Source organism: Acinonyx jubatus, chromosome D1 (assembly GCF_027475565.1).
Source record: "Acinonyx jubatus isolate Ajub_Pintada_27869175 chromosome D1, VMU_Ajub_asm_v1.0, whole genome shotgun sequence".
Lineage (NCBI taxonomy): Eukaryota > Metazoa > Chordata > Mammalia > Carnivora > Felidae > Acinonyx > Acinonyx jubatus.
The window spans coordinates 30,348,257-30,374,449 of NC_069390.1; the positions used below are offsets into that span (position 1 = coordinate 30,348,257).

Sequence of the window (26,193 nt, forward strand, 5' to 3'; positions counted from 1 at the left end):
GAACTTTGAGCCTTCAATTTATTTTTTAAGTGGGCCAAAATTCTCTTCCACAATGCCATCCTGGTAGCTATTATATAATACATGATCAGTGGCTATATATTCCAGTTAGCACATTTCTTTCACAAATATATTTCCTCTAAAAGGTTTAATTTTTTGATCTGCTGAAGTCATTGAGAGGCTGGCTCTGTTCCAAGTGAGTAGGATAAAAGGTTTATTCTCATGGGCTGTCATTTGGAAAGGGGACTAGGGGCTAGGTTTTTGCTTAATAAAAATCCCAGTTACTAAGCTGAGATAAGTGACTGTGAAGAGAGAAAATACATACAATCACTTGAAATTCAAGAAGTGAATGCAAAATATCTGAAGTGGATAGCTATTTCTCTTTTCTTTTGTAACTTTCATCTTCTGTATTATGTATCCTAGCACTTTGACTGTATTTTGTTTTCTAGTGTTTGTTTTTTCCTCTGGTTTACATTATTTTACTTTTCCACTATATATAAGCTGCTTATGGATCAGAATGAAGTCTCATAATTTATCTGCTTTCTCCTGGGTCCTTTCAACTTTTTCTTTTGATTAGATGATCTTCTATTTAAGACTTTGTGACCAGTCTTAGTTTAAAGTCTTTTACCTTGGCTCAGGCCATGATCTCAAAATCTTTACAAAATGGGATAAACCATCAACATTAGCCACAATTCTATGACTACAATGTATAAATCAGAGCCAACAAACTAGGTCTCATAATTGAAGTAATACCGTAATTCTTTGGCAAGATGAACTCTCTTAATATTTGCAAGGATATGTGATTTCTGCTCTAATTCCAGAGCTAGCAATAGATAGTCATATTGATATTGAAGGCAATGGCTAGAGGGATGTGTTTCAGACCAATTTTTGGTTCAGAAAATAAATTCATCTTATCTATAGTGCTAGTTTAGTCCCTGGTTAGATTATAATATATTAGAGGACAGAATATCAGATTATATTTATCACAGGTTCAATTGTTGCTAAAACTAAAACCTAGGGGAGAGAGAAGAAGAGAGATAATTTCACTCATAAAATATTTAAATCCATATTATAATGATTTATCTTAAAAAATAATGGTCATATCTGCTGACTTTAGGTGTGGGAAATGAATATCTCTAAAAGTGGATATGATAAAATCTGTTTTGTTCATGTTTATTTGAGAGCTATTTCAGATATATAACTGCAAATACATTTTAATCCTGTTTTTTCCTGGGTAAGCAAGTGACATTCTCTTATGAAACAATAAGCTGTCAGAAAAGAAAGGAATCATCGGGCTATTTAGTTTAATGATCTATATTTTTAATTTTCAATTTTAGTAATGGAATAAGTTTTCAAACAACAGAGAGGATCCTGAGGACTTAGTGTGAGAACTACCCTGGACTTAGCACTACATGAAACTGGAACTATGGTGGCTATTCTTAATCATATTATTACAAACTCCCTCATTTGCTTGGGTTTCTAGTTCTTATACACTAAGGGAAAAAAAATCCCTGACAAATATAATAGATTTATTTACAATAAAATTGAGAATGAAAAATCATAAAGTATCTTTTTTTTTTTTTTAAATTTTCAACGTTTATTTATTTTTGGGACAGAGAGAGACAGAGCATGAACGGGGGAGGGGCAGAGAGAGAGGGAGACACAGAATTGGAAACAGGCTCCAGGCTCTGAGCCATCAGGCCAGAGCCTGACGCGGGGCTTGAACTCACGGACTGCAAGATCGTGACCTGGCTGAAGTCGGACGCTTAACCGACTGCGCCACCCAGGCGCCCCATAAGTATCTTTTTTTTAATGTTTATTTGAGAGAGAGAGAGAGAGCAAGAGCAAGAGCAAGAGATGGGGGGAGGGGTAGAGAGATGGAGATAGAAAATCCCAAGCAGCTTCCATGCTGCCAGCGCTGAGCCCAACGTGGGGCTCAATCCCATGACCATGAGATCATGATCTGAGCCAAAATCAAGAGCCAGATGCTCAATCGACTGAGCCATCAGGCACTTCATAAAGTATCTTCAGGCTTCACCTTCCTCCTAAAATTTCAATCAGAGTCTGTGATGGTTACTTTAATAGTCAACAAATAATTATTCAGTGCCTATCATATGTCAAACACTGAGGTTCTAGGTTCTGAAGACTGAATTGAGAGGAAGAGGTAGTTCCTACCCTCAAGGAGTGCTTATAATCTAGAGGATTTAGCATCAGAAATAGACATTAAGTTATCTCCTCAAAGGATCCTGACTTTAGTCTTTACCTCCACCAGCCTGTTTGCTTTATAAGCTATTATGAAATTGTGTAGACATCTGATAAACTGTTCCGGTTGAGGCCCCATGTGTCTAGCCAATCCACCCAGAGTGTAGCTGGAGGCACATTGCACCTGTAACAGATTTCGGCTATGGATCTTGACTGGAAGAGCTTGACTCACTTTTTTGGGAGGTGGATGAGAGCTTTTTACAGCTATATTAGTTTTCTATTGCTGCCATAACAAATAATCACGAACTTGATGGCTTAAAATAACACAAATTTATTACTTTATAGTTGTGTAGATTATAGGTCCAACATAGGTCTCACTGGGCTAAACTCAAGGTGTCAGCTAGACTGTGCTTTTCTTGAAGCTTTAAAGGAGAATCTATTTCCTTGCCTTTTCCAGCTTCTTGAGGCCATCCCACATTCCTTAGTTTATGGTCTCCTTCTTCCACCTCCAAAGCCAGCCATGGCAGGTCAAGTCCTTGCATTGCATCATTCTGACCTTCCATAGTCACGTTTCTCCATGACTTTCCTCTTCTGCCTTCCTCTTCCATTTTTAAGAACCCTTGTAATGACATTGAAGTCACTTGGATAATCCAGGGTAATCACTCCATCTCAAGTTTCTTAATCACATGTGTAAAGTCCCTTTTCCTGTGTAACATAATATTTGCAGGTTCAAATATTTAAGGCACATGGACATTTGGCCTACCACAGTAGGTTTTATAAGCTTAGAGCATTCTAATGTGGCCTGTGATTCACTAAAAGAAATTCATCACCTTGTAGCCTTCATATTTAGCCATTCCAACTGTAGAGGTTGCTGGTCTCTTTACAGCATGGGGCAAAATAATGTTAAATTGGCTGAAGATATAATCATTTTTGTTTTGGACTGAATATTTGTGTTTCTGCCACATTCATATGTTGAAGTCCCAACCCTCAATGTGCCTGTATTTGGAAATGGGTAATTAAATTAGGCCACAAGGGTGGGGTCCTGATCAATAGGATTAGTGTCCTTTTGAGAAGAGATATGAGAACTTGCATGTTCTCTCTCTCCACCCCTCTCTGTATTCTACATGAGGATACAGCAAGAAGATAGCCATTAACAAGCCAGGAAAGGGAAACTGGGTGGCTTAACTGGTTAAGCATCTGATTCTCGATCTTGGCTCATATCATGATCTCATTGTTCTTGAGTTGGAGCCCCATAACAAGCTCTGCACTACTGATAGTGCAGAACCTTCTTGGGATTCTCTCTCCCTCTCTCTGCCCCTCCTGTACTCTCTCTCTTGCTCTCTCTCTCTTTCTCTCAAGAAAGAAAGAAAGAAAGAAAGAAAGAAAGAAAGAAAGAAAGAAAGAAAGAGAAAGAAAGAAAGAAAGAAAGAGAAAGAAAGAAAGAAAAGAAAAGAAAAGAAAAGAAAAGAAAAGAAAAGAAAAGAAAAGAGCCAGGAAGAGAGTCCTTGCCAGGAACTGAATTGGCTGGTACCTTGATCTGGGATTTCTGGCCTTCAGAACTGGGAGAAAATAAACTTCTGTTGTTTAAGCTACCCACTCTGTGGTTTTGTGTTATGGTAGCCTGAGTGACTAAGACAGATTTTGGTACCAAGAAGTGGAGTTCTGCTTTAATAAATAACTAAAAATGTGGAAATAACTTTGGAACTGAGTGATATGTAGAGGCTGAAGGAGTTTTGAGGTACATGCTAGAAAAAGTCAAGTTGTCGTGAAGTGACTTGTTGGTAGGATTATGGATGTTAAAGGTGATTCTGGTGAGAGCTCAGAAAGAAAGGAGTGCTGGAGAGAAAGCTTCCATTTTATTAGAGAATATGTGAATAATCATCAGCAGAATGTTGGTAGAAATAATCTGCAAACTGTGTAACTGAATATTTAGCAGAGGAGATTTATAAGCAAAGTATTGAAGGTACAGATTGGGTCCTCTTTACTGCTTATAGTAAAATGCTAGAGGAAAGAGATGAATTGAAGAAAGAATTGTGAAGCAAAAAGGAACTGGAACTTGAAGATTTGGACAATTCTCAGCCTATTCATAATGCAAAAATGAGAAGGCTTGTTCTTAAGAGAATATTAAATGTGTGGCTGAACGAACATTTGATAAAGAGATTATGGATACAATTCATAGATTTAATCAACCCTCTCAGCAGAAAACAGGAATAAAGATGAGATAATACCATCAAAGGCACTGCCAGTTTGAAATAAACTGGCAGATGATTACTTTGTAGTAGAGGCTAAAGTCTGGGATTGTGATGCCTCCTGCTTTGGTTTTCTTCTTCAATATTACTTTGGCTATTTGAGGTCTTTTGTGGTTCCATACAAATTTTAGAATTGCTTGTTCTAGCTTTGAGAAGAATGCTGGTGCAATTTTGATTGGTATTGCACTGAATGTGTAGACTGCTTTGGGCAGTGTTGATGTTTTAACAATATTTATTCTTCCAATCCATGAGCATGGAATGTTTTTCCATTTCTTTGTATCTTCTTCAATTTCCTTCATAAGCTTTCTATAGTTTTCAGCAGACAGATCATTTACATCTTTGGTTAGATTTATTCCTAGGTATTTTATGGTTCTTGGTACAATTGTGAATGGGATAAGTTTCATTATTTCTCTTTATGTTGCTTCATTATTGGTGTATAAAAATGCCACTGATTTCTGTACATTAATTTGTATCCTGCGACGTTCATGAATTCATGTATCAGTTCTAGTACACTTTATGGTATTGGCACAAAAACAGACACATAGACCAATGGAATAGAATAGAGACTCCAGAATTGGACCCACAAATCTATGACCAACTAATCTTTGACAAAGCAGGAAAGAATATCCAATGATATCCAAAAAAAGACAGTCTGTAACAAATGCTGCTGGGAAAGCAACATGCAGAAGAATGAAACTAGACCACCTTCTTATACCATTCACAAAAATAAACTCAAAATGGATGAAAGACTTGAATGTGAGACAGGAAACCATCAAAACCCTAGAGGAGAAAGCAGGAAAAAAACCTCTCTGTCCCCAGCTGCAGCAGTTTCTTACTTGACACATCTCCAAAGGCAAGGGAATGAAAAACAAAAATGAACTATTGGGACCTCATCAAGATAAAAAGCTTCTGCACTGCAAAGGAAACAATCAACAAAACTAAAAGGTGAATAGACAATTTTCTAAAGAAGACATCCAGATGGCCAACAGACACATGAAAAGATGCTCAACGTCACTCCTAATCAGGGAAATACAAATCAAAACCACACTGAGATACCACCTCATGCCGGTCAGAGTGGCTAAAATGGATAAATCAGGAGACTATAGATGCTGGTGAGGATGTGGAGAAACGGGAACCCTCTTGCACTGTTGGTGGGAATGCATACTGGTGCAGCCGCTCTGGAACACAGTGTGGAGGTTCCTCAAAGAATTAAAAATAGATCTACCCTATGACCCAGCAATAGCACTGCTAGAAATTTACCCATGGGATACAGGAGTGCTGATGCATAGGGGCACTTGTACCCCAATGTTTATAGCAGCACTTTCAACAATAGCCAAATTAAGGAAAGAGCCTAAATGTCCATCAACTGACAACTGGATAAAGAAGATGTGGTTTATATATACAATGAAATACTACTTGGCAATGAGGAAGAATTAAATCTGGCCATTTGTAGCAATGTGGATGGAACTGGAGAGTATTATGCTATGGATGGAACTGGATAGTATTATGCTAAGTGAAATAAGTTAGGCAGAGAAAGACAGATACCATATGTTTTCACTCATATGTTGATCCTGAGAAACTTAACAGAAGACCATGGGGGAGGGAAAGGGGGCAAAAGTTACAGAGAGGGAAGGAGGCAAACCATAAGAGACTCTCAAATACTGAGAACAAACTGAGGGTTGATTTTTAGTAGAGAGGGAAAGTGGGTGATGGGCGTTGAGGAGGGCACTTGTTGGGATGAGCACTGGGTGTTGTATGGAAACCAATTTGACAATAAATTATAAAAAAAAAAGAAAAAATTAAAAAAAAAGAAATAAACTGGCAGAGAAAGTGGGTGGAATGAATTAAGGCTGTCTGACTTGTTGGATTCTGTAGGACCAGAGCACAGAGCTGTTTGCCTGTGAACATGTGCTATTCTTCAGGGAAGGGGAACAATGACCCAGAGGCTATTCAGAGATCATCAGGGCTGCCACTTTCACCAGGGGCCCAGGTAGCCAGGCTATTTTCTCCTCCCTGGTTTCAGAGTGCAGAGCCTCTGCAGACAGCCATGTGAGCAAGGGCTAAAGGGGCAAGGAGCTTAATGGGGAGGGGGAGAAGGTCACTACAGAGCTGTGGGGGGTGATGCTGCCACCCCAGTGACTTGGAAGACAGGATATAGAGGCAAAGGAGAGTAGTTTCAAGCCTTAAGACCTACTGGAATTTATCTTGCTAGGTTTGGGACTTGTCTGCGTCTCATCACTACTTTTTTCTTTCCTATTTCTCCCTTTTGGATGGGAATGTTTATCCTCTGCCTGCCTTACTGTCTTATTTTGGAAGCACATAACTAGTTTTACAGGATCACAGCTGGAGAGGAATTTTGACTCAAGATGAATCATACCTTGAGTCTCACCCATATCTGACTTAGATGATATTTGGATGAGATTTTGGTCTTTAGAGTTGATGCTAGAATGAGTTAACACTTTGAGGGCTATTGGGTGGAATGAATGTGTTTTGCATATAAGAAGGGCATGAATTTTGGTCTGCCAGATATGGAATAATATTATAGACTTGTCTTCCCAAAATCCATATATTGAACCTCAAACCACGGTGTGACTATATTTGGAGATAGGGCCTTTATGCATGTAATTAAGATTAAATGAAATCATAAGGTCTGAGCCCTGATGTAATAGTGATAGGATTAGTGTTTGTATAAGAACATCCAGGACATACATAAAACAGAGGAGTGAGAAAGAAAAGAAAGGGAGGGAGCGAAAATGGGAGGAAGGGAAGAAAGAAGAAAAGAAAGAAGAGAAAGGAAAAAAATAAAAGAAAGTTTCCCTCTCCATTTTTAGTAGAATGTGTTTGAACTTAAATGTCTACCAAATTAATATAGACTCCTAATTACTTGTATATATTATGAATGTATCAACTTCATGGTAACTACAAACTTCAAACCTATAACAGATACACAAATAATAAAGAGAAAGAAAGCCAAACATAACACTACAGTGATTTGTCAATCACAAAGAGAACAAGAGAGGGGCGCCTGGGTGGCTCAGTCGGTTAAGCGTCCAACTTCAGCTCAGGTCATGATCTCACGGTCTGTGAGTTCGAGCCCCGCATCGGGCTCTGTGCCGACTGCTCGGAGCCTGGAGCCTGCTTCAGGTTCTGTGTCTCCCTCTCTCTCTGCCCCTCCCCTGCTCATGCTCTGTCTCTCTCTGTCTCAAAAATAAATAAACGTTTAAAAAAAAAACAAAAAACAAACAAACAAAAAAACCAAAGAGGAGAAGAAAAGAATAGAGAACTATAGAAATAATCAGAAAACAAATAACAAAATGCAATAAGTACATATCTATCAATAATTCTTGGAATTTAAATGGCCTAAATGCTCCAATCAAAACATAAAGTGGCAGAATGGATAAAAAAATTAAGACCCATCAATATGCTGCCTATAAGAGGCTCACCTCAGACCTAAAGATATATGCAGACTGAAGTGAAGGGATGGAATAACATTTACTATGCAAATGGAAGAAAAAAAAGTCAGGATAGTAATACTTATATCAGGGAAAATAGACTTTATTTATTTATTTATTTATTTATTTATTTAGGCTTCATGCCCAGCATGATGCCCAATATGGGGCTTGAACTCACAACCCTGAGGTTGAGATCATAACCTGAGCTGAGATCAAGAGTTGGACACCTAACTGACTGAGCCACACAGGAGCCCCAGACAAAATGGACTTTAAAACAAAGACTGTAACAAGAGACAAATAAGGATATTATATAATGATAAAGGGAACAATTCAGCATGAGGATATAACAATTGTAAATATATATGCACCCATTGTTAAGCACCTAAATACATAAAGCAAATATATAAAGCAAAGAGAGAAATTGATGGCAATACAATAATAGGGGACTTTAATCCCCTACTTACATCAATGAGGAAATAGTATCTATGAATGACACATTGGACCAGATGGATATAACAGATATATATAGAGCAGTCCATCCCAAACCAACAGAATACACATTCTTTTCAAGTACATGTGAAACATTATCCAGAATAGATTATATATTAGGCCACAAGAAAAGCCTTGATGAATTTAAGATGACTGAAATTGTACTATGTATCTTTTCTGACCACAGTGTTATGAAACTAGGAATAAATGACAAGAAAACAGCTGGAAAAAACACAACCATGTGGAGGCTAAACAGCATGATACTAAATAACCAATGGGTGAATGAAGTAGTCACAGAAGAAATAAAAAAAATACGTGAAGACAAGTGAAAATAAAAACACAATGGACTAAAATCATTGGGATTTAGCAAAAGCAGTTCTACAAGAGAAATATACAGCAATATAGGCCACATCAGGAAACAAGGGAAAGCTCAAATAAACAATCTAACCTTACACTTAAGGAACTAGAAAAAGAAGAAAGCCCACGGTGAGTCGAAGGAAGGAAATAATAAAGATCAGAGCATAAGTACATGACACAGAGATCACACGCACACACACACACACACACACACACACAAATATATATAAATTAAACCGAGACCTGGTTGTAGATTCATCAAGAAAAAAAGAGAAAGTACCCAAATAAAATCAGAAACAAGGGAGAACTAACAACTGGAACCATAGAAATACAAAGGATTAGGGGTACCTGGATGGCTCAGTTTGTTAATCATTCAGCTCTTGATCTTGGTTCAGGTCATGATCTCGTGGTTCATGAGATCAAATCCCGTGTCATGCTCTGAGCTGTTAATGCAAAGCCTGCTTGGGATTTTCTCTTTTCCTCTCTCTCTGCTGCTCCCTGGCTTGCGTGCTCTCTCTTTCTCTCTCAAAAATAAATAAAAATAAACTAAAAAAAAATACAAAGGATTATAAGAAAATACTGTGAAAAATTATATGTCAACAAATTGGACAATCCAGAAGAAATGGGTAAATATCTAGAAACATACAGTCTTCCAAATGTGAACCAGGAAGAACTAGAAGATTGAACAGAATTATTATAACTAACAAAAATTGAATTGGTAATCAAAAAGTACCAAAAAGTAAAACTACCAGATGGATTCACAGGTGAATTCTACCAAACATTTAAAGAAGAGTTAATACTATTCTCCTCAAACTATTCCAAAAAACAGAAGAGGAAGGAAAGCTTACAGATACATCTTATGAGGCCTGATACCGTAACCAAAGAGACCCCCAGAAATCTACAGACCAATATCCTTATTAACATCGGTGCAAAAATTCTCAACAAAATAATAGCAAATAGCATACAATAGTACATTAAAAGATCATTCACCATGATTGGGGATTTATTCTCGTGATGCAAAGATGGCTCAATAGTTGTAAATCAATCAAATTGATATACCACATCAACAAAATGAAAGTTAAAAATCATATTATCACCTCAATAGATGCAGAAAAAGCATTTGACAAAGTACAATATCCAGTCATGTTAAAAACTCTCATCAAAGTGGGCTTAGCCTTATATGAAAAGCCCACAACTGACATCATACTCAATGGTAAAAAACTGAAAGTGAAAGTTTTTCCTCTAAGGTCAGAAATAAGACAAGGACGTGCACTCTCACCACTTGTATTCAGTATAGTACTGGAAGTCCTAGCCGTAGAAGTCAGACAGGAAAAAGAAATAAGAGGCAAGGTGCCTGGGTGGCTCAGTTGGTTGAGCTCTGGTCATGATCTCACAGTTTGTGGGTTCGCAGTTCTCATTGGGCTCTGTGCTGACAGCTCAGAGCCTGGAGCCTGTTTTGGATCCTGTGTCTCCCTCTCTCTCTACCCTCCCCTGGTTGTTCCCTGTCTCTCAAAAATAAACATTAAATAAAAAAGAAATAGGAGACATCTATATTGGTAAAGAAAGTTAAACTTTTCACTATTTGCATATGACATACATAGAACGTCTTAAAGACTCCATTAGAAAACTAGTGGAAGTAATAAGTTGTTTCACTAAAGTTGCAGGATACAAAATTAATACATAGAAATCATTAGTATTCCTACACAATAATAATGAAGTATCAGAAAGAAAAATTAAGGAAACAACTCCATTTACAACTGCTCTAAAGTGAAGAAGATACATAGGAATAAACTTAACCAAAGAGGTGTAAGACTTGTAATCTGAAACCTATGAAACATTAATGAAAGAAGTTGTTGATGACATAAATAAATGGAAGGATACTCCTTGCTCATGGGTTAGAAGAATTAATATTATTAAAGTGTACATATTACCCAAAGCAACTTACAGATTCATAGCAATCCCTGTCAAAATACCAATAGCATTTTTCACATAACTGGAACAAATAATACTAAAATTTGTATGAAATCACAAAAGACCCTGAATTGCCAAAGATTGCCAAAGCAAGCTTGAGAAAGAAAAACAAACCTGGAGTTATCACAATTCCAGATTTCAAGTTATATAGAAAGTTGTAGTAACCAAAACAGTATGGTACTGGCACAAAAATAGAAACATAGATCAATAGAACAGAATAGAGAGCCCAGAAATAAACCCACACTTATATGGTTATTTAATCTATGACAAAGGAGGCAAAAATACATAATGGGGAAAAGGTAATCTCTTCAATAAATGGTATTGGGAAAACTGGACAGCAACATGTAAAAAAGAGTGAAACTGGACCACTTTCTAACACCATATACAAAAAAAAGCTCAAAATGGAATCAAGACCTAATGTGAGACCTGAAACATGAACATCCAAGAAGAGAAAATAAGCAGTAATTTTTCTGACTTTGGCCACAGAAACATTTTTCTAGACATGTCTCCTCAGGCAAAGGAAACAAAAGCAAAAATAAATTATTGGGACTGCATCAAAAGAAAAAACTTTCTCATGGCAAAGGAAACCATCAACAAAACAAAAAGATAAACTAGTAAATGGGAGAAGATATTTACAAATGATATATCCAATAAGGGGTTACCTATCCAAAATATATAAAGAACTTCTACAACTCAACACTGAAAAACAAACAACAATATGATTAAAAAATGGGAAAGGAACTAAATAGCCATTTTTCCAAAGAAGACATAAGATGACCAAAAGACACATGAAAAGATGCTCGACGTCACTAATCATCAGGGAAATGCAAATCCAAACCACAAGGAGATACCATCTTAGACCTCTCAGAATGGCTATAATCAAAAAGACAAGAAATAACAAGTGTTAGTAAAGATATGGGGGAAATGGAACTTGTTGGTGGAAATGTAAATTGGTGCAGTTACTGTAGAAAAAACATTATGGAGGTTCCTAAAAATATTAAAAATAGCAATACCATATGAATCAGTAACTTCACTATTGGGCATTTTACCCCCCAAAAATGAAAACATGAATTTGAAATGATATATGAACCCCTATATGTATTGCAGCATTATTTATAATAGCCAAGATATGGAAGCAACCTAAGTGTCCCTCAGTAGACAAATGGATAAGAAATATGTGGTGTACACACACACACACACACACACACACACACACACACACACACACACGAATACTATGCAGCCATAAAAAGTATATCTTGCTATTTGAGACAACATGGATGGACCTAGAGGGTATTATGCTAAAGGAAGTAAGACCAAGAAAGATAAATACCATATGATTTTATTCATATGTGAATCTAAAAAATAAACAAATGAGTAAATTTTAAAAAAGCAAATCAGGCTGGCCATTACAGAGAATAAACTTGTGGTTGCCAGAAGGGAGGGGAGTGGGAGAATGAGAAAAATGGGTGATGGGGGGTGAGAGATACACACCTCCAGTTATGAAACGAATAAACCATCGGAATAAAAGGCACAGCATAAGAATAGTCATTGATATTGTAATAGAGATTTATGGTGGCAGATGATAGCTACAGTTGTGAACATAACATATAGACTCATTATGAAATCACTATGTTGCACACCTGAAACTAATGTAAGATTATGTGGCAGCCATACTCAAATAACTTAAAAAACAGAAGAACAGACACAAAAAATGCTCTCTTCCTCTTGCCTGTCTCCTCCCCTCCTCCCTCTCTCCCCCTCTCTTCCCCTCCTCTCCTCCTCTCTCTTCCCCCTTGCCCACTTCTTTTTCCTCCTTTCCTCACTTTCCTTCTTTCTTCACTTGTTCCCTTTCCTCCCCTTTTCCTCCACCACGTGAGGATGCAGTGAGAAGGTGACCTTCCATAAGCCAGAAAGAATGCTCTTACTAGGAACTGAATTGGCTGGCACCTTGATATAGGATTTCTAACCTCCAGAATTTCTGTCATTTAAGTCATCCAGTCTGTGGTATTTTGTTATGGCAGCCTGAACTGACTAAGACAATTCCTGAGACTGCTTTTTCCCCTCTTTCTTTTTCTTTCATTGGCCCATGTGTCCCCTTCCAACTTCTGCCCATTTGTCTTTGTTACAACTTTTATTTAAGAAAGTACAGAAGGACATAAAACATGTTCAAGGCTGGATGAGAATTTTACCCAGAAGAAAATTAAATTTTGAGACAGCATTCTGCAGGTGCATATTAACTGAACTCGAGGGGAAAATGGAATTTAGGAGATGGTAAAATTGCATTTGAGTGGAGATGTAGTTATCTCACAGTGCCTGTGTCTATCTAGAGATCATTTCCATTTCCGTTTCCTCCATGTATCAGTACTAGCACTCCCTACTGCATTTCTTTTGGTATCATCAAGAATAAATTACTTAAGAATGATTTGAAGGTAAGTGCATAGCTAAGGCTGGGTTCCTGCATCAGACTGAAGATAGGGAAAAATAAAAACCATGAGCATAATGTTTCTTTTTGATCAATTGATTTCTCACAATGTATTAGGCAGTATAACAGGATGTTAAAATGAAGGTTTCAAGACATTGAGATATAATAGGTTTCAGATATTAAAATGAACTGACCATCCTCTAGGAATTTCAGAGCAGACATCCAAAAAAATTTTAGAGAGCATCACTCTCATTAAGGAATTAACTAAATGTTGATGGTTGGAAATGAGAGGGTCTTATGAAGATGAGTGCTTTGGAGGAGCTTGTATGAAATTCCCACTGTATTCCCTGTTGCAAAGTACAAAGGTACTCTCTCCTCATTTCTACTTCAAGGATGGGAGGCTTCAATGTGACCCCTTAGACAGCTTAATATACATTCTCTAGAGTTGATGCATATACTGTGTGACTGACACCTGAGTCATGCCTGAGAAAACTAAACATTAAGAAACTGGCTAAAGCTTCCTGTGACTTCAGAGTAGAAGGTCAGGATCTGGAAAGTAACTTCTCTCCTCTCCGATATCGGACTAGTGACTCAAAAATTCTGGGTCTGTATGGGAAGGCCACTTGAGGAATCTCTGTCTAATAAAGGATACTGCTCAAGAGGTTGTGTCAGAGGCTGGAGATACAGTGTTGGATAAAGACGGTAAGGGGCTCAGGACAGGCATGCCTATGGTGATGCACTACCGATGTCAGGGAATTGCAGTTGGAGAGTCCCAGCAGTGTCGCCTCTGGAGAACACAGACATATGCTCGGAGAGAGTCGACTTCAAACAGTTGCCAGGTCCTAAAAGCATGCAATTATCTTTTTTGTCCTTCTTTTCCCTACTCTGTATTCCCATCCAGGGGTGCCAGCAACCTGCAGGAAATCTATATGGAGAGGGAGAGTTAAGGATCAACTACCCACTCCAGCAAGGATGGAAAAAGTTTAATAACAGCTCCTGTTTGAAGTTTTTGTTGTTAGCCGGGACTGGAGTTTTGGGGTTGCTATTGTGTTTGTGAAATGATAATGAAGATTTTTTATTACCCAAGAGTGACCTGTGATGCCATGTAACCTGATAAATTTTTATGCAGTGGCAGGGAAGGGACAGCTGCCTCTGAACAAATTCAAAGGGACAGTGGGAGAACAAATAAAATTGCTTTTAGGATCACACTCCACGAATCCTACTTTTTCAGTGTACTGATGACAATAGCATATAATATTTATATGTTGGGGCCAATGTATAGAAAGTAGCCTGAAATCAGATCAATATGCCTATCTTGAACTCGATTGATCACCTCTTTTTTCAAGTGCAGAACAATTACTTAGGCTTTTCAAGTCCATTAAAATTGTTGGGTATGATTTCAGCAATATCTATTTGAGATCTGGCAGTCAATCTGCCTGCCATGTTCAACTTCCCTTTTGAGATTAAACTGGCTTTTTACCTCTGCCTTGCTCAAGAAAACAACATCAGGCTGCTCTTTGCTTATGGGAAGTTACTGAAGGGACAAAGGTTATATTTTGCCTTCAAAGGCAGCCTGCTTTTAGGTAACTCAGAAGCCCACTGTTGGGGCATCTAGTGACCTTCATCATGGCCTGTGTGAAGAACTCTGCCCAAGTAGAGATGATACCATTTGAGTCAATCAAATCTTCTCTCTTGGGGATTTAAGCTAAGAGACTTAAAGAGAAGTTGTGATGGATTTTGGGTGCTGTGCTGAAAGGGGTCTCTAATTAACAGCCACATCCATACTGAAGATAATTGGAGCTATTGTGCAGGGAGAGAGACATGTTAGAAATGAGCCTTGGGAACCCCTGAACAAGGATGCTGTCTTGATCCTTTTAAGTGTTTTAGTTTTAATTCCAATTCCATGAGCATTCTTAAAGTAAAATCATTCTTTACTATAAAGAAACGTGATGGGTGTCTGTCCTTTGACACCAAAAAAGGCCCTGTCTGGAGGAATGTGGTAAACTGGCACCAATTTCATTGCACAATTAACATAGCCACATCTTCAGGGCTCACCTGTCTGAGCTGCTATATGATGGACTTTTGTTTTCCTGCTTATTTTAAGGACAGCTGACTTCCTGAATGTAACATCTATTATTTCAGTTGGTTCTGAGTGGATATTTATTATTTTCATTGTTTAGTGTGAGCTGATTGTCTGTATATCCATGTCATCACATGGGCCAACAGACCATATTCTATGTATGGACTTTTAATATGATCATTATGTATATTGCTTCAAAGTGGCTCAGATTGTTTTGTTATTATTGATGTTATTTGGTGATCTTTTCAGGATCTGTATTGGAGCTTGAGAAAAAAATGCTAAAGGAATAGACTATCTTGCTCTAGATGGAAATAAATGTATTCCACATATGGGAGCCTTTGAGGACTTATTGCTTAATAACTGAAATTCTTTGCCTAGTTCCTCTGTACTTTATCACTCTCACTGGACTTAATCTCTAGCATTTGGTGTAATCATTATTACCTCTCCCTCAGGGTCACCCTCTCTTTTCCCAGGTGAGGTGAGGTTTTGAAATAATTATATTCAATAGACAGCATCATATCTTAGTGTGATATGAATTCCTGGCTTCATTAAAATTTATCAGTGACCTGAGGTTGAATTTTAAGGCCTACTCAAATGTTGCCAGGTGGTCTACCTCTAAGTGGACCCTCAAATTACCCTCACAATGAAGCCTGTGGAGAAACAGTGGAGCATTACTGTGTACACACAGGCATGGAAATCATGGGAACTTCCTGACTCTTGGATTCCCCACTTAATATCTCTATGATCGTAATGCCTTAGGAAAGAGACTTTACCAGGGAAACAGGAAGGAGGCACTAGCTTGCCTTTTTTGGGGAGGTCTTTTTACTGGTCATCAGGGCTCTTCAGTGTCATTCCCTGAATCTACTTTCAGACTGAAAGACGAAGGAAGTTTCATTTAGGGAAATTGTGCACGCATGTGTACACGCGCACGCGCGCACACACACACACACACACACACACACATCCAGGCTCAAAGTTAAAATACTAATTGACAAGTTTTTCATTAGAAGCTAGTAATCTATGGGCATATATGTGAACAATATTAGATAACTGACTTTGTATTTGGTACATGTGGATTGGTATGAAACATTAAGTTTCTTGAGAACTGTGGATCCCTAGATTAGTTAAGGTAGCATTACCTGTTGTAAACCCTCAAGTTTCAGTGACTTAACACAAGAGAAGTTTATTCTTGACACTAAGTCCTCTCAGAGGGAACAGGTGTGTAGGGTTATATGGATCCTCTGGTCATTCAGAGACAGGCTGATGGATGTTCTGCCATCTTCTATACATGACTTCCAAGATTGATTTAAGCATAAAACTCAGCCAGAAAAGAGAGGAAGTATTATTCATTTATGGGAAGGATTTATGAGCCAGACCTAGAATTAGCACACATCATTTATGATAACCTTCCATTGGTAGAACTCAGTCACATTATCAGACCTTTCTACAGGTAAGACTGAGAAAGGTAGACTAGTTATGGTCCCAAGAAGAAAAGAAAAAGGGTTCTGGTGAGCATATAACAATCTCTGTCACAGTCCAAATATCTAAGAACAATACAAGTTTCATCCTTCTCCCTCATGTCAAACTACCTCCTTGCCTCTCCAAAGAGCTCATCCATACTTGAGTCCAGTTCCAGGTCACTACTTTCCAGATGATAAAGTTCTCACCATCATTCCACAAGTGGCTTCTTATGTGCTAGCAACCCATGAACTAAAAAGACAAGTTATCTTCCTTTTCCCTCTCCACCTAGTATTCAGTGATGAAGTAGTGGCACTTCTACACCATAATAGTAATCACAATAACATTCCCATTCATAAAAGGGAAGACTAGGAGACACAGCTCATGGAATCAAGGATCAAATCCTACTGGACAAGCTTTATGAAATCCTTCTGCCTTGGCAGTTGGCGAAATTCCTTAATTAGATGCTGATTCTTCTCTCTAGAGGAACTTTTTTTTTTTCCATGTCCTTGTTCTCCATAGCTTCTGGCTCTATCATCACATTTGAAGTAGGTATGGAAAGTGGCCCTCTTGGAGTTGTACAAGTTTAGTAGAGTACTTTCTGCTCACCAACTTTTAGGACTCAAAGGTTGTTTGAATAATCAAAGGCATTTTTAGTCTAATCTTTTGGTTTTGTTGACAACTCTCTTAAATACTTGCATTTTGTTCCTGGCCCCTACAAAAATATCTAAAGTTCTTTTCCTAAACATAATCCTAAATCCTGATTTTTTTTTTTTTTTTTTTTTTTGCTTCCTTACAGCTTAGTGGTTCTATTGTGGATACTATCTGAGATAAAAGACCTAGGTGATAAGGCCACACCTTAAATCTGTCTACCTCAGGACTGAATCCTAATAGATCTTTGTTCCTCAAATCCATTTTATCTCTTACTATTTGGGGTCTAGAAGCAATAACCTTTTATTATAAACCTCAAGTCTTCAAATCCTAGACTTTTTCCGTTCCCTTTTATGTCTATTTGAAAACAAACCATAGCTTTAATAACTAGAGGGTAAAAGCCAATTCTGTTAACATTTGAACTCTTTGTAAACCTTTTGGCAAACTTTTTCTGTAAAGGTCTAAATTGTAAATTATTTTAGACTTTGTGGACCATAAACAGTTTTTGTCACAACTATTGAATTCTGTTGTAGTGCAAAAACAGCCATAGATAACTGGCTATGTACCAATAAACTTTATTTTTTAAAAAAGTTGATGGGCCAGATTTGGGCCATAGGCGATAAATTTGCTAAAGGCTCAGTAAACATGTGATTGGCCTTCACGTTTTTACAGCGGAAAGTTTTACTCTGATTATCACTTTTTTTTTTATCCTATTGTACAACCACTAAGCTAATGCCACATCTGCTAATTTTTTTGTTAATGCAGCACTCTACTTCCAGTGCCAATTTATATATTACTTAAAATAATGCAATTTTTCTTAATTGATAAACCCACAAATGCCAGTAGTTTAACCCAATAGAAAATTTCTTCATTGATCTAAAGTCCATCCAGTCTGCTGTAAGGATTGTTGATGTTGGGGCATACTACTCCATACAAGCATTCAGGAATCCAGGATGACAGTGGCTCTGTTATCATCAACACAAAGCTTTCAAGGTCATCCTGGGTGTTGACATCTAGCTGATATAGGAAGAGAATGGATGATTGCTTATGAGAGGATTTCAGGGGACAGATATGGAATATCTCCTAGTACTTCCACTCACATTCTATTGACTGGAACACGGATATAACTTGATTGCAAGGAAGGCTAGGAAATGGAGTTCAGCTTTATAGCCAGGAAGAAGTAAGCACAAATCTTGGTGAACATCCTAAATTCTGCCTCAATTCCTAAATGAATATTAATGACTGAGCCTTGCACACTAGCTGTGTGACTTTAGGCTCAGGGCCCATCTCAACTTTCTTATAATGGGCATAAATTCAGGATTAAATGTATAAAGCATATAAAGATGCTTTGTCACTTGTTAACTAGCAAACACTTTGTATGTATGAAAGAATATAATGAGTACCTGGATAGCTCTTCCCCAGATTATATATATGTTAACATTATACCATATTTGTGACTTTGATTTATGTTAAGATATAAACATTGTAAATCTAGTTTGAGGTTCCTTAAGTACTTTCCTCCAGTTTCATTCATCTTTATCCTTCCTCGCTATTGTGAACTTAGTATTTATTAATCTTGTATACTGATACCACATTTTTAATCACTTAAACTGGTCAGTAAGTCAGCACTACTGAATTCTACGATAGTTGGCAAAATCTCTCATGGGAGGAAAGGCATGTTATTCTGGTTAAAGCATTCCACGGTGGAAGATACAAAATCATCCCTCAACCCTCGTAGATGGTCTCAGGTATAGCAGCTTCTTGGGAATGAGGGAATGGGGAGATAGGAAGTTGAGAGATAGTCATAGGTCAGACCATGATGAGCCTCATGTGTCAGCTAAATATTAAGATTTTATTTTGAAAAGAAAGAGGAATCCCATTCATTATTAGACATGATCAAAGTTGTGATTTGTGAGGAGTTGAGCCATGAGGACTTCTCAGAGGTAGAAAGACCCTTGCTATAATGCTAAGGAGAGATAATATGGCTTCAACTAAAATAGTGGTCCATGGGGTTAGGCTCTCAAGCACTTGGAGAGCTCACAAATGTTCTTTCTTGCTGCTTCATAAAGGATTGTATTTCAGTTTGGCATGGGGGTGTCTCAGGTGGAAAATGTTGCTCCTTCCTAGCATTTTGACCTTGATGTTCTAAGCTAAGTTGTAGAGATCTCTCTACATCAAGATTATAGTCCTTCTGCTGGACTCCTAAAGCACCTCACATTCATTATCTTTTTTAATCTTTACAGCAACCCTGTGGCATAGTTACCATCTTTACTCCATTTTAAAAGTGAGGAAAGTGATGCCCGGAGTAGTTAAATAGCTTGCCTAATATTACTAGAAAGAACCTAAGCTATGTTGCTTTACTTAGGTCTGACTTACCATCTTGACACATCATCTCTTTTAAAGCATAACATCTGGTATTTATTGAGCAATGCTGTGTGCCAGGCACTGTTCTAAGCCCTTTACATGTGTTTTCCCATTTAATCATCTGTATAACCCTCTGAGGTAAATATTATTATCCTCATTTTACAGCTGAGGAAAAAGAGATCCAGAGAATTTAAGTAACTTGTTTAAGATGCTACATCTGGACAAGGTGATTAAGACAAGTTAACTCTGGAGCCATTGCCCTGTACTGTCTCTAACAGGAAGGCAATTATTTTGATTTCTAAAAGTATAGCGAGAAGGAAAACGTTGTTATAATTTAAAGCTCTTATTCAACTTTGCTTAATAAGCCCTAATTTCAGTGTGTCACAATATTGTAGAGAATATAAATAAGCCATGATCAGTACCAGATTTGAATGGGCATAGCTTGATTATCAATACATACAATTTTGCTTCAATCTTTGTCAAACTGACTTCTTAATATGGTGGAGTAGTCATAGGAGAGCTGGCTAAGAGCTAGGAGGCCAGGGTTCCTTTTTTTTTCTTTTTAATTTTTGTTTTAGAGACATAGAGACAGTGTGCATGTGCAAGGTGGGGAGGTGTGTGTGTGGGGGGGGAGAGAGAGAGAGAGAGGGAGAGAGAGAGAGAGAGAGAGAGAGAGAGAGGGAGAATCAGAGAGAATCTCAGGCAGGATCCATGCTCAGTGTCGAGCCTGATGTGGAGCTTGATCCTGCAACCCTGAGATCATGACATGAGCCAAAATCAAGAATTGGATATTCAACCAGCAGAGCCACCCAGGCCCCTAAGATGCCAGAGTTCTAATCCTGGTTCTGCCATGAACTGTCTTTGTGATCTGGGGTGGGTCAATTAATATCCTTAGACTTTAGTTTTTCCATTTCAAAAATTCAAAAATGAACTAGAAAATCTCTAATGTCCCCACCCACTCTGTGATTCTTTGTCTCCCACTGCCCGCCCCCCCCCACTCCATCAGAAACTGAGTTCAAAAAATGATAGGAAATTTAAGTAAACACTTCTAGAAATGCAACAAAATTAATTTTAATGTTTTCAAAGGTGAGGACAATTAAATATTACAGAAGAACTAGGAATTATTTTTTAATATTCTTTCTACTAATATTATAAAGATAAGACATATTTTAGTCATTTGCTTATACATGAAAAAATCTAAATCTAAGACTCTGTGGCTAGCATCTTTATTAAAAAAATAAGATTTAAATAAATTAAACAATATAAGTATGAAATAACTCCATGAGTAAGAGAGGTAACACCTTGAAAAGAAATCAACTCATGAAATAGTTTTAATATTTATCCTCTTGAAAGAAACAGATATGGGAGAACATGGATAGACAAAAGAAAAGATTGACATACAGAGGATTCTAGAAAACAGGTAGTTTTTCTTTTTCCTCTAGCTAACTCTTTCTAAAAAAAGATATTTTTTTACACAAATGTGTTTGTAGATAGGATAAATGTACTTACTAAGTTGACAAAATTGCTTTCCAATCTACTTTCAAATCCACCTCTCTTCAAAGGAGTGGATCCTAGCCTGGAGAGCAGGGTGATGTAGTTTTTTTTCTACTTCTCAAAGGGAATTTTGCAGGAGCCTGACAATATTTGTTCAATTTGTTTAAATGATGAAATAGATACGGGCTAATTTTCCCAGGCCCTCATTAACATTTCTTGCTTTTGCCCTTTAACTGAAGGGTTTGGTAGTAATAGTTAGAAATCCTGAGCTCTGGTAACCCCCATATACACTAAGCAATTCATGCAAGATGCATCATATCTCAGTACTTCATGTGACAGAGAAGGAGCGGTGAGGTGGGGTTAATGCCCCCACTTTCATGGACTGATTGGCATTGCTGAAGGCAATCTCATCAGCCAGAGTCAAACATGCTCTTTTAGTGTTTCCTATCCCTACCTTTCAGATCTTACTTTCCTTAAGGAAGCCATTGTTGAATTTCTTAGTAAATTTCAGGCATGGTGCTAGGCATTGAGACTATAATCATGAAGATGCTGGCCCTGCTTTTGAGGGCTCAAATGTCTAGAAGGCCGCCTTTAGTAGTCTGATCCATTCCCATCTTATTTCTGCCCTTTGGGCCTAAAATCCCTTCCTTTTAAGGAAAGGGGTTGCCTGAGAGGATTTCTAAGGCTATTAAATAGGAAAGCACCCACATGTCTATAAGTTAAGTAAGACTGAATAAAATTTATGGAACCAGGTATACAGGGTTGAGTGGTGACAGGCTCCTGGCCCCAGCATTCTTAATTCCTGGACCTCCTCTGCCTGGAGAACAGGGATCAGGGGTCTAATGATCCCCTGGTCCACAGTGGTTTGCAGCCTGGGCATATGGACACACACAGACTTCTTGGATATTTTGGTCCTTTAGGACAAGGATAGGTCACCTGAAATGTCCATTGCTCTTTATTCTTTCATTTCACTGAAGGAGCAGTAGCTGGGCCCCAGGCCTTGTACGGTGCAGTCAGTACTGTCACTGTCACACTTGCCACAGTGACATTCAGTGGCTACTGGATATGTATACAGGGAATCTGCCTGGTGAGCACAGCCGGGCACTTTCACTGTCTCGTACACCAGCTCTTTGAAGGTACATGTTTTCTGGTTGTTGGGCCTGGCTGGGTCCTTGTACACTAGATCCTGAGGAGTTTAGAAAGGAGAGGATTAGATTAAAATATGCTGGAAGTTTCTATGTAGCATAATCAAAATGAGATGGAAACTTAATATTGCTTGTTCTAACATTTACCCATTAAAGCTCACTTAAGGAATTCCTAACCAAGGAAATATGATCTTATAAATATCCTATTTCCTGGTTCTGGAAATCGTACAGAAAAGATAAGTCATTCCTTTTCCTACTCCTTATGTCAATATCAAATCTTAAATATTTCTCAAACTGTAGAGAAATTTTAAATTTCAATATAGAAAAAGATGAAAAGTGAAATATAACAGAAATTTTAAGTTGATTTTTGTACTTAGTCAAAAGCTGTATTAATGACAACTTGAGCCATAAAATACTGAAGTTTAATTTCTCAGAAAATGTTTCCAAATACATTGTCCCTTGGTGTTTACAAAAGGCCAAAAAGACATAATAGGAAATGTTAATGCTTAGCTTAACATGACTATGAAAGCTCATGGAAAATTTTAAATATTTTACTGTTTTGTAGACATTTCCCTCCCTTAAATGTTGTATATTTTTCAGGGCTTTCAGTTTCAAAACATACACAGTTTGCATATGAAAACATTTTTTAAAGTTTATTAATTTGAGAGAGAGAGAAACAGACTATGAAATGGGGGAGAGGTAGAGAGAGAATCCCAAGCAGGTTTCGCCCTGTCAGCACAGAGCCCAGCCCAAGGTGGGGCTTGATCCTAAAGTGAGATCATGACCTGAACCAAGATCATGAGTCAGATGCTCAGCCGACTGAACCACCCAGTTGCCCCTGCATATGAGAACTTTTAATCCAGGCAGAATAGGTTTGTTCTAATAGTTTTTAGAAAAATTGTTCGCATCACGAGAGGAAATTTGCAGTGCTGCTTAATTTGTTTCAATATCATGCTACCAGGTCTATTGATCAAACTCATTTACTGCCCAATAAATATATTTCATTAAAAAGTTATTTTCAGTTTCAGTCTATAGAATGGAATTTTGCATAGATAACCAGGTATTATAGGAGAACAAAGTAAACAAAGTAGAAACTCTTTACTTGAGTTAATGCAAAGAAGCTGAGTGAATACAAACTAGTGCTTTAATGCTTCTGTGCTTTGTTTTTCTCAAAGACATGAAGAAGTGAGTAGGACTGCTGATTCATTTTGGTTCTAATAGTCTGTATGCATTGACTGTGTTCTCAGGCAACTTGTTGCCATTTCTAATCAGGTAGACCAATAAGGCAGTTTTTATAATATGGCTGTTTGTGGGGCACCTGGGTGCCTCAGTCAGTTCTTGATCAGGTCATGTTCTCATGGTTCACCAGTTCAAGCCCCGTGTTGGGCTCCATGCTGACAGTGCAGAGCCTGCTTGACATTCTCTCTCCCTCTTGTCTGTCCCTCCCCCAGTCATGCTGTATCTCTCTCTCTCTTTCTCAAATAAATAAATAACTGTAAAAAATATGGCTGTTTATGTTTTTTATGTGGTATAGAAACATATTTTGATACTATCTCTGTTGCAAAGATATGGCTTCAATTACAGAAAATGGCTTTTGGGGAATATTTTAGATCTGTTATTAAATATACGTATGTTTACGTGTTTATCTCTCTATATGTAAAATCTACCATAGCACTACTTTTTTTTTTTTGGAAATGAAGAATTGGCATATTTCCAAGTTGGTCAGATCAAATCTGAGGCTTCCCTAGATTTATCCTAATCAAATCCAATCCCAAACATCTAACTGATATCATGGCAATTAACCGCAATCATAACACAGGCAGTATTGGCTAAAGGACTCATGGCTATTATTTTGAAAAGCTAAAATATTCATAAAGTGAGAATTAATGAAGCCAGCCTTGTATAGACCCTTACCACCCTCACTTCCAGCAAAGCAAAGTTCCTACCCGGGTGTAGCAGTAGCCTGCACACCAAGTGGCATTGATGCTTATGCAGAAGCGACATTCCTCTTTCTCCACTGTGATGGTAATGTTTGTCAGCTCACAGCTCTTGCAGCAGATTACTCTCCAGCAACAGAAAAGGAAGCAAAACTGGACTGACTTCATCCTGGCCTGTAAAGCAAACGATTAAGACTATGAGAAACAAAAAAACAAATAATTATAATCATTATGTAAGTTGGCCAAACCAAAAATAATTGATCTTCCCATCCTTCCCAGTCACATTTTGCTTCAGCAATTTTTTTTCCTTCCTTTTTCTTTCCTTCTTTGTTTCTTGAACAAACATTTCCTCTTATACTCCTTCTTGTTTTTTTTTCTTTTTTTTTGCCAAAGTAAACCCATATTGCAGGTGAAAACTCCAATATAATGATTTAAGCAGAGCAATAATATAAAGATTAGAGTATTTAAGTGATTATTCTGAGGATGGTAATTTGTGATTGTCATATTTATCCATTCATTACCATTTTAAAGACTATTTTTGTTTAAAAAGAAAAAAGAAATTCTATACTATAAAATTAGCTCATCATTTTTAGCATCTCATAAATATCATCATTTGCTTTTGCTCACCTTTGTTTAAAATAAGACTATTTTAAGAAGCCAGGTGAATTGGTCTATGTAAAGTTCAATTGCTTGCTAAGAGTGACTACAGCATATTAACCATATTTAAAAATCAAGTTGACAAGCACAAATTGTCTACACAACAGTAGTTGAAAAGGTCTTGATTTGTTCTCCAGATCCTGGAAAACCTATAATTTTAAAAGTAACCATCACCACTTGATAACTATAGATGTCAAGACTCACCTTTGGTTGGCTGCCTAGTCTGGTGAAAGCTGTAGACTGAGTCATCTGAGTTCACCTTTTATACAAAATCATGTGCAACTAACACCTTGCGGATTTGTTGGGTATTAATAAGACCAATGTTACCCTGAAGCTTGCTGTAAGTGAATCAGTGTTTAGGTAGACAGGGAGATCAAGCCTTACTAAAGTAGTCTAAACGCAGTAGATCAGGAAAAATAATGTTACCAGAGATTATGATTTTGTACAAATTAAATTTGATACAGTAGCACACCCACTCCTTTACCTTGTCAAATTAAATGTGACTCTAGGTTTTTCTTTTGTATCTTTAACTCAGGGAAATCAGAATCCTTTCCAAGTATTGTTTTAGCCCTGTTGAGAGGGTGCATCAAAAAGATATGATTAATAAATTACTCTGAGAGCAGCTTGAAAGCTGTAAGGGAAGAAACAAACAAATGGAAAGTCTTTCATGATCTGACTCCTATCTAAAGTATAAATTGTATTTGTCTTACCTCCCACGTCCAGATCCTCTAATCTCAAATGTTATTCTTTAATTTATGCTTTACTTATAATTCTCTAAATGTTGTGCTGATTCATTTCTCCAGATCTTTACATGTGCCGTGTTTGTCCTGCCTGAAATGTCTTTGCTTCCTACCTGTGTTCTCCAACATCATTCCCATCCCTGGTAAATTTCTCAACCTTCCACACTCACCTGCCAGAATTTAGGATGGGAAATGGAGGAGAACTTTAATCACCACCTTCTGTTTTGGAATCATTAATATCTCTCTGTTTCTCCCAGTAGAATATGAGCTCCTTGGAGACTGGGATTGATTTGTTTAACAAATATCTATTATTTAAACAGTGTGGCTGGAACAAAAGAACAATGGTAGAAATATTAGGGTATGATTTCAAAGATATAACAGAAGTCAAATCATGTAGAACCTTGGTTTTTACCGTCTGTGAGAGGGGATCAATTGTAGGATTTTGAGTAGAGGAGTGACATGTTCTGATTTTGTTCTAAAAGGATCCCTTGCTAAGGTAGGGGAAGAAAGGTAGAAACAGGAAGG

General features: G+C 37.5%; 1 protein-coding gene and 1 long non-coding RNA gene across 3 annotated transcripts in view; one reads left to right on the top strand and one right to left on the bottom strand.

The window, feature by feature from the left end:
• The window catches only part of LOC113603426 (uncharacterized), a 193,770-nt gene that overhangs the window by 49,950 nt on the left and 117,627 nt on the right, over nucleotides 1-26,193 (top strand). The window lies entirely within an intron of this gene.
• Nucleotides 22,145-24,639, bottom strand: FSHB (follicle stimulating hormone subunit beta). The gene is made up of 2 exons (XM_015066885.3): nucleotides 24,281-24,639; nucleotides 22,145-22,375 (listed from the first exon to the last, which is right to left on the bottom strand). Exons 1-2 carry the CDS (start codon nucleotides 24,437-24,439, stop codon nucleotides 22,145-22,147), a joined length of 390 nt encoding a protein of 129 aa, XP_014922371.1. The 5' UTR covers nucleotides 24,440-24,639.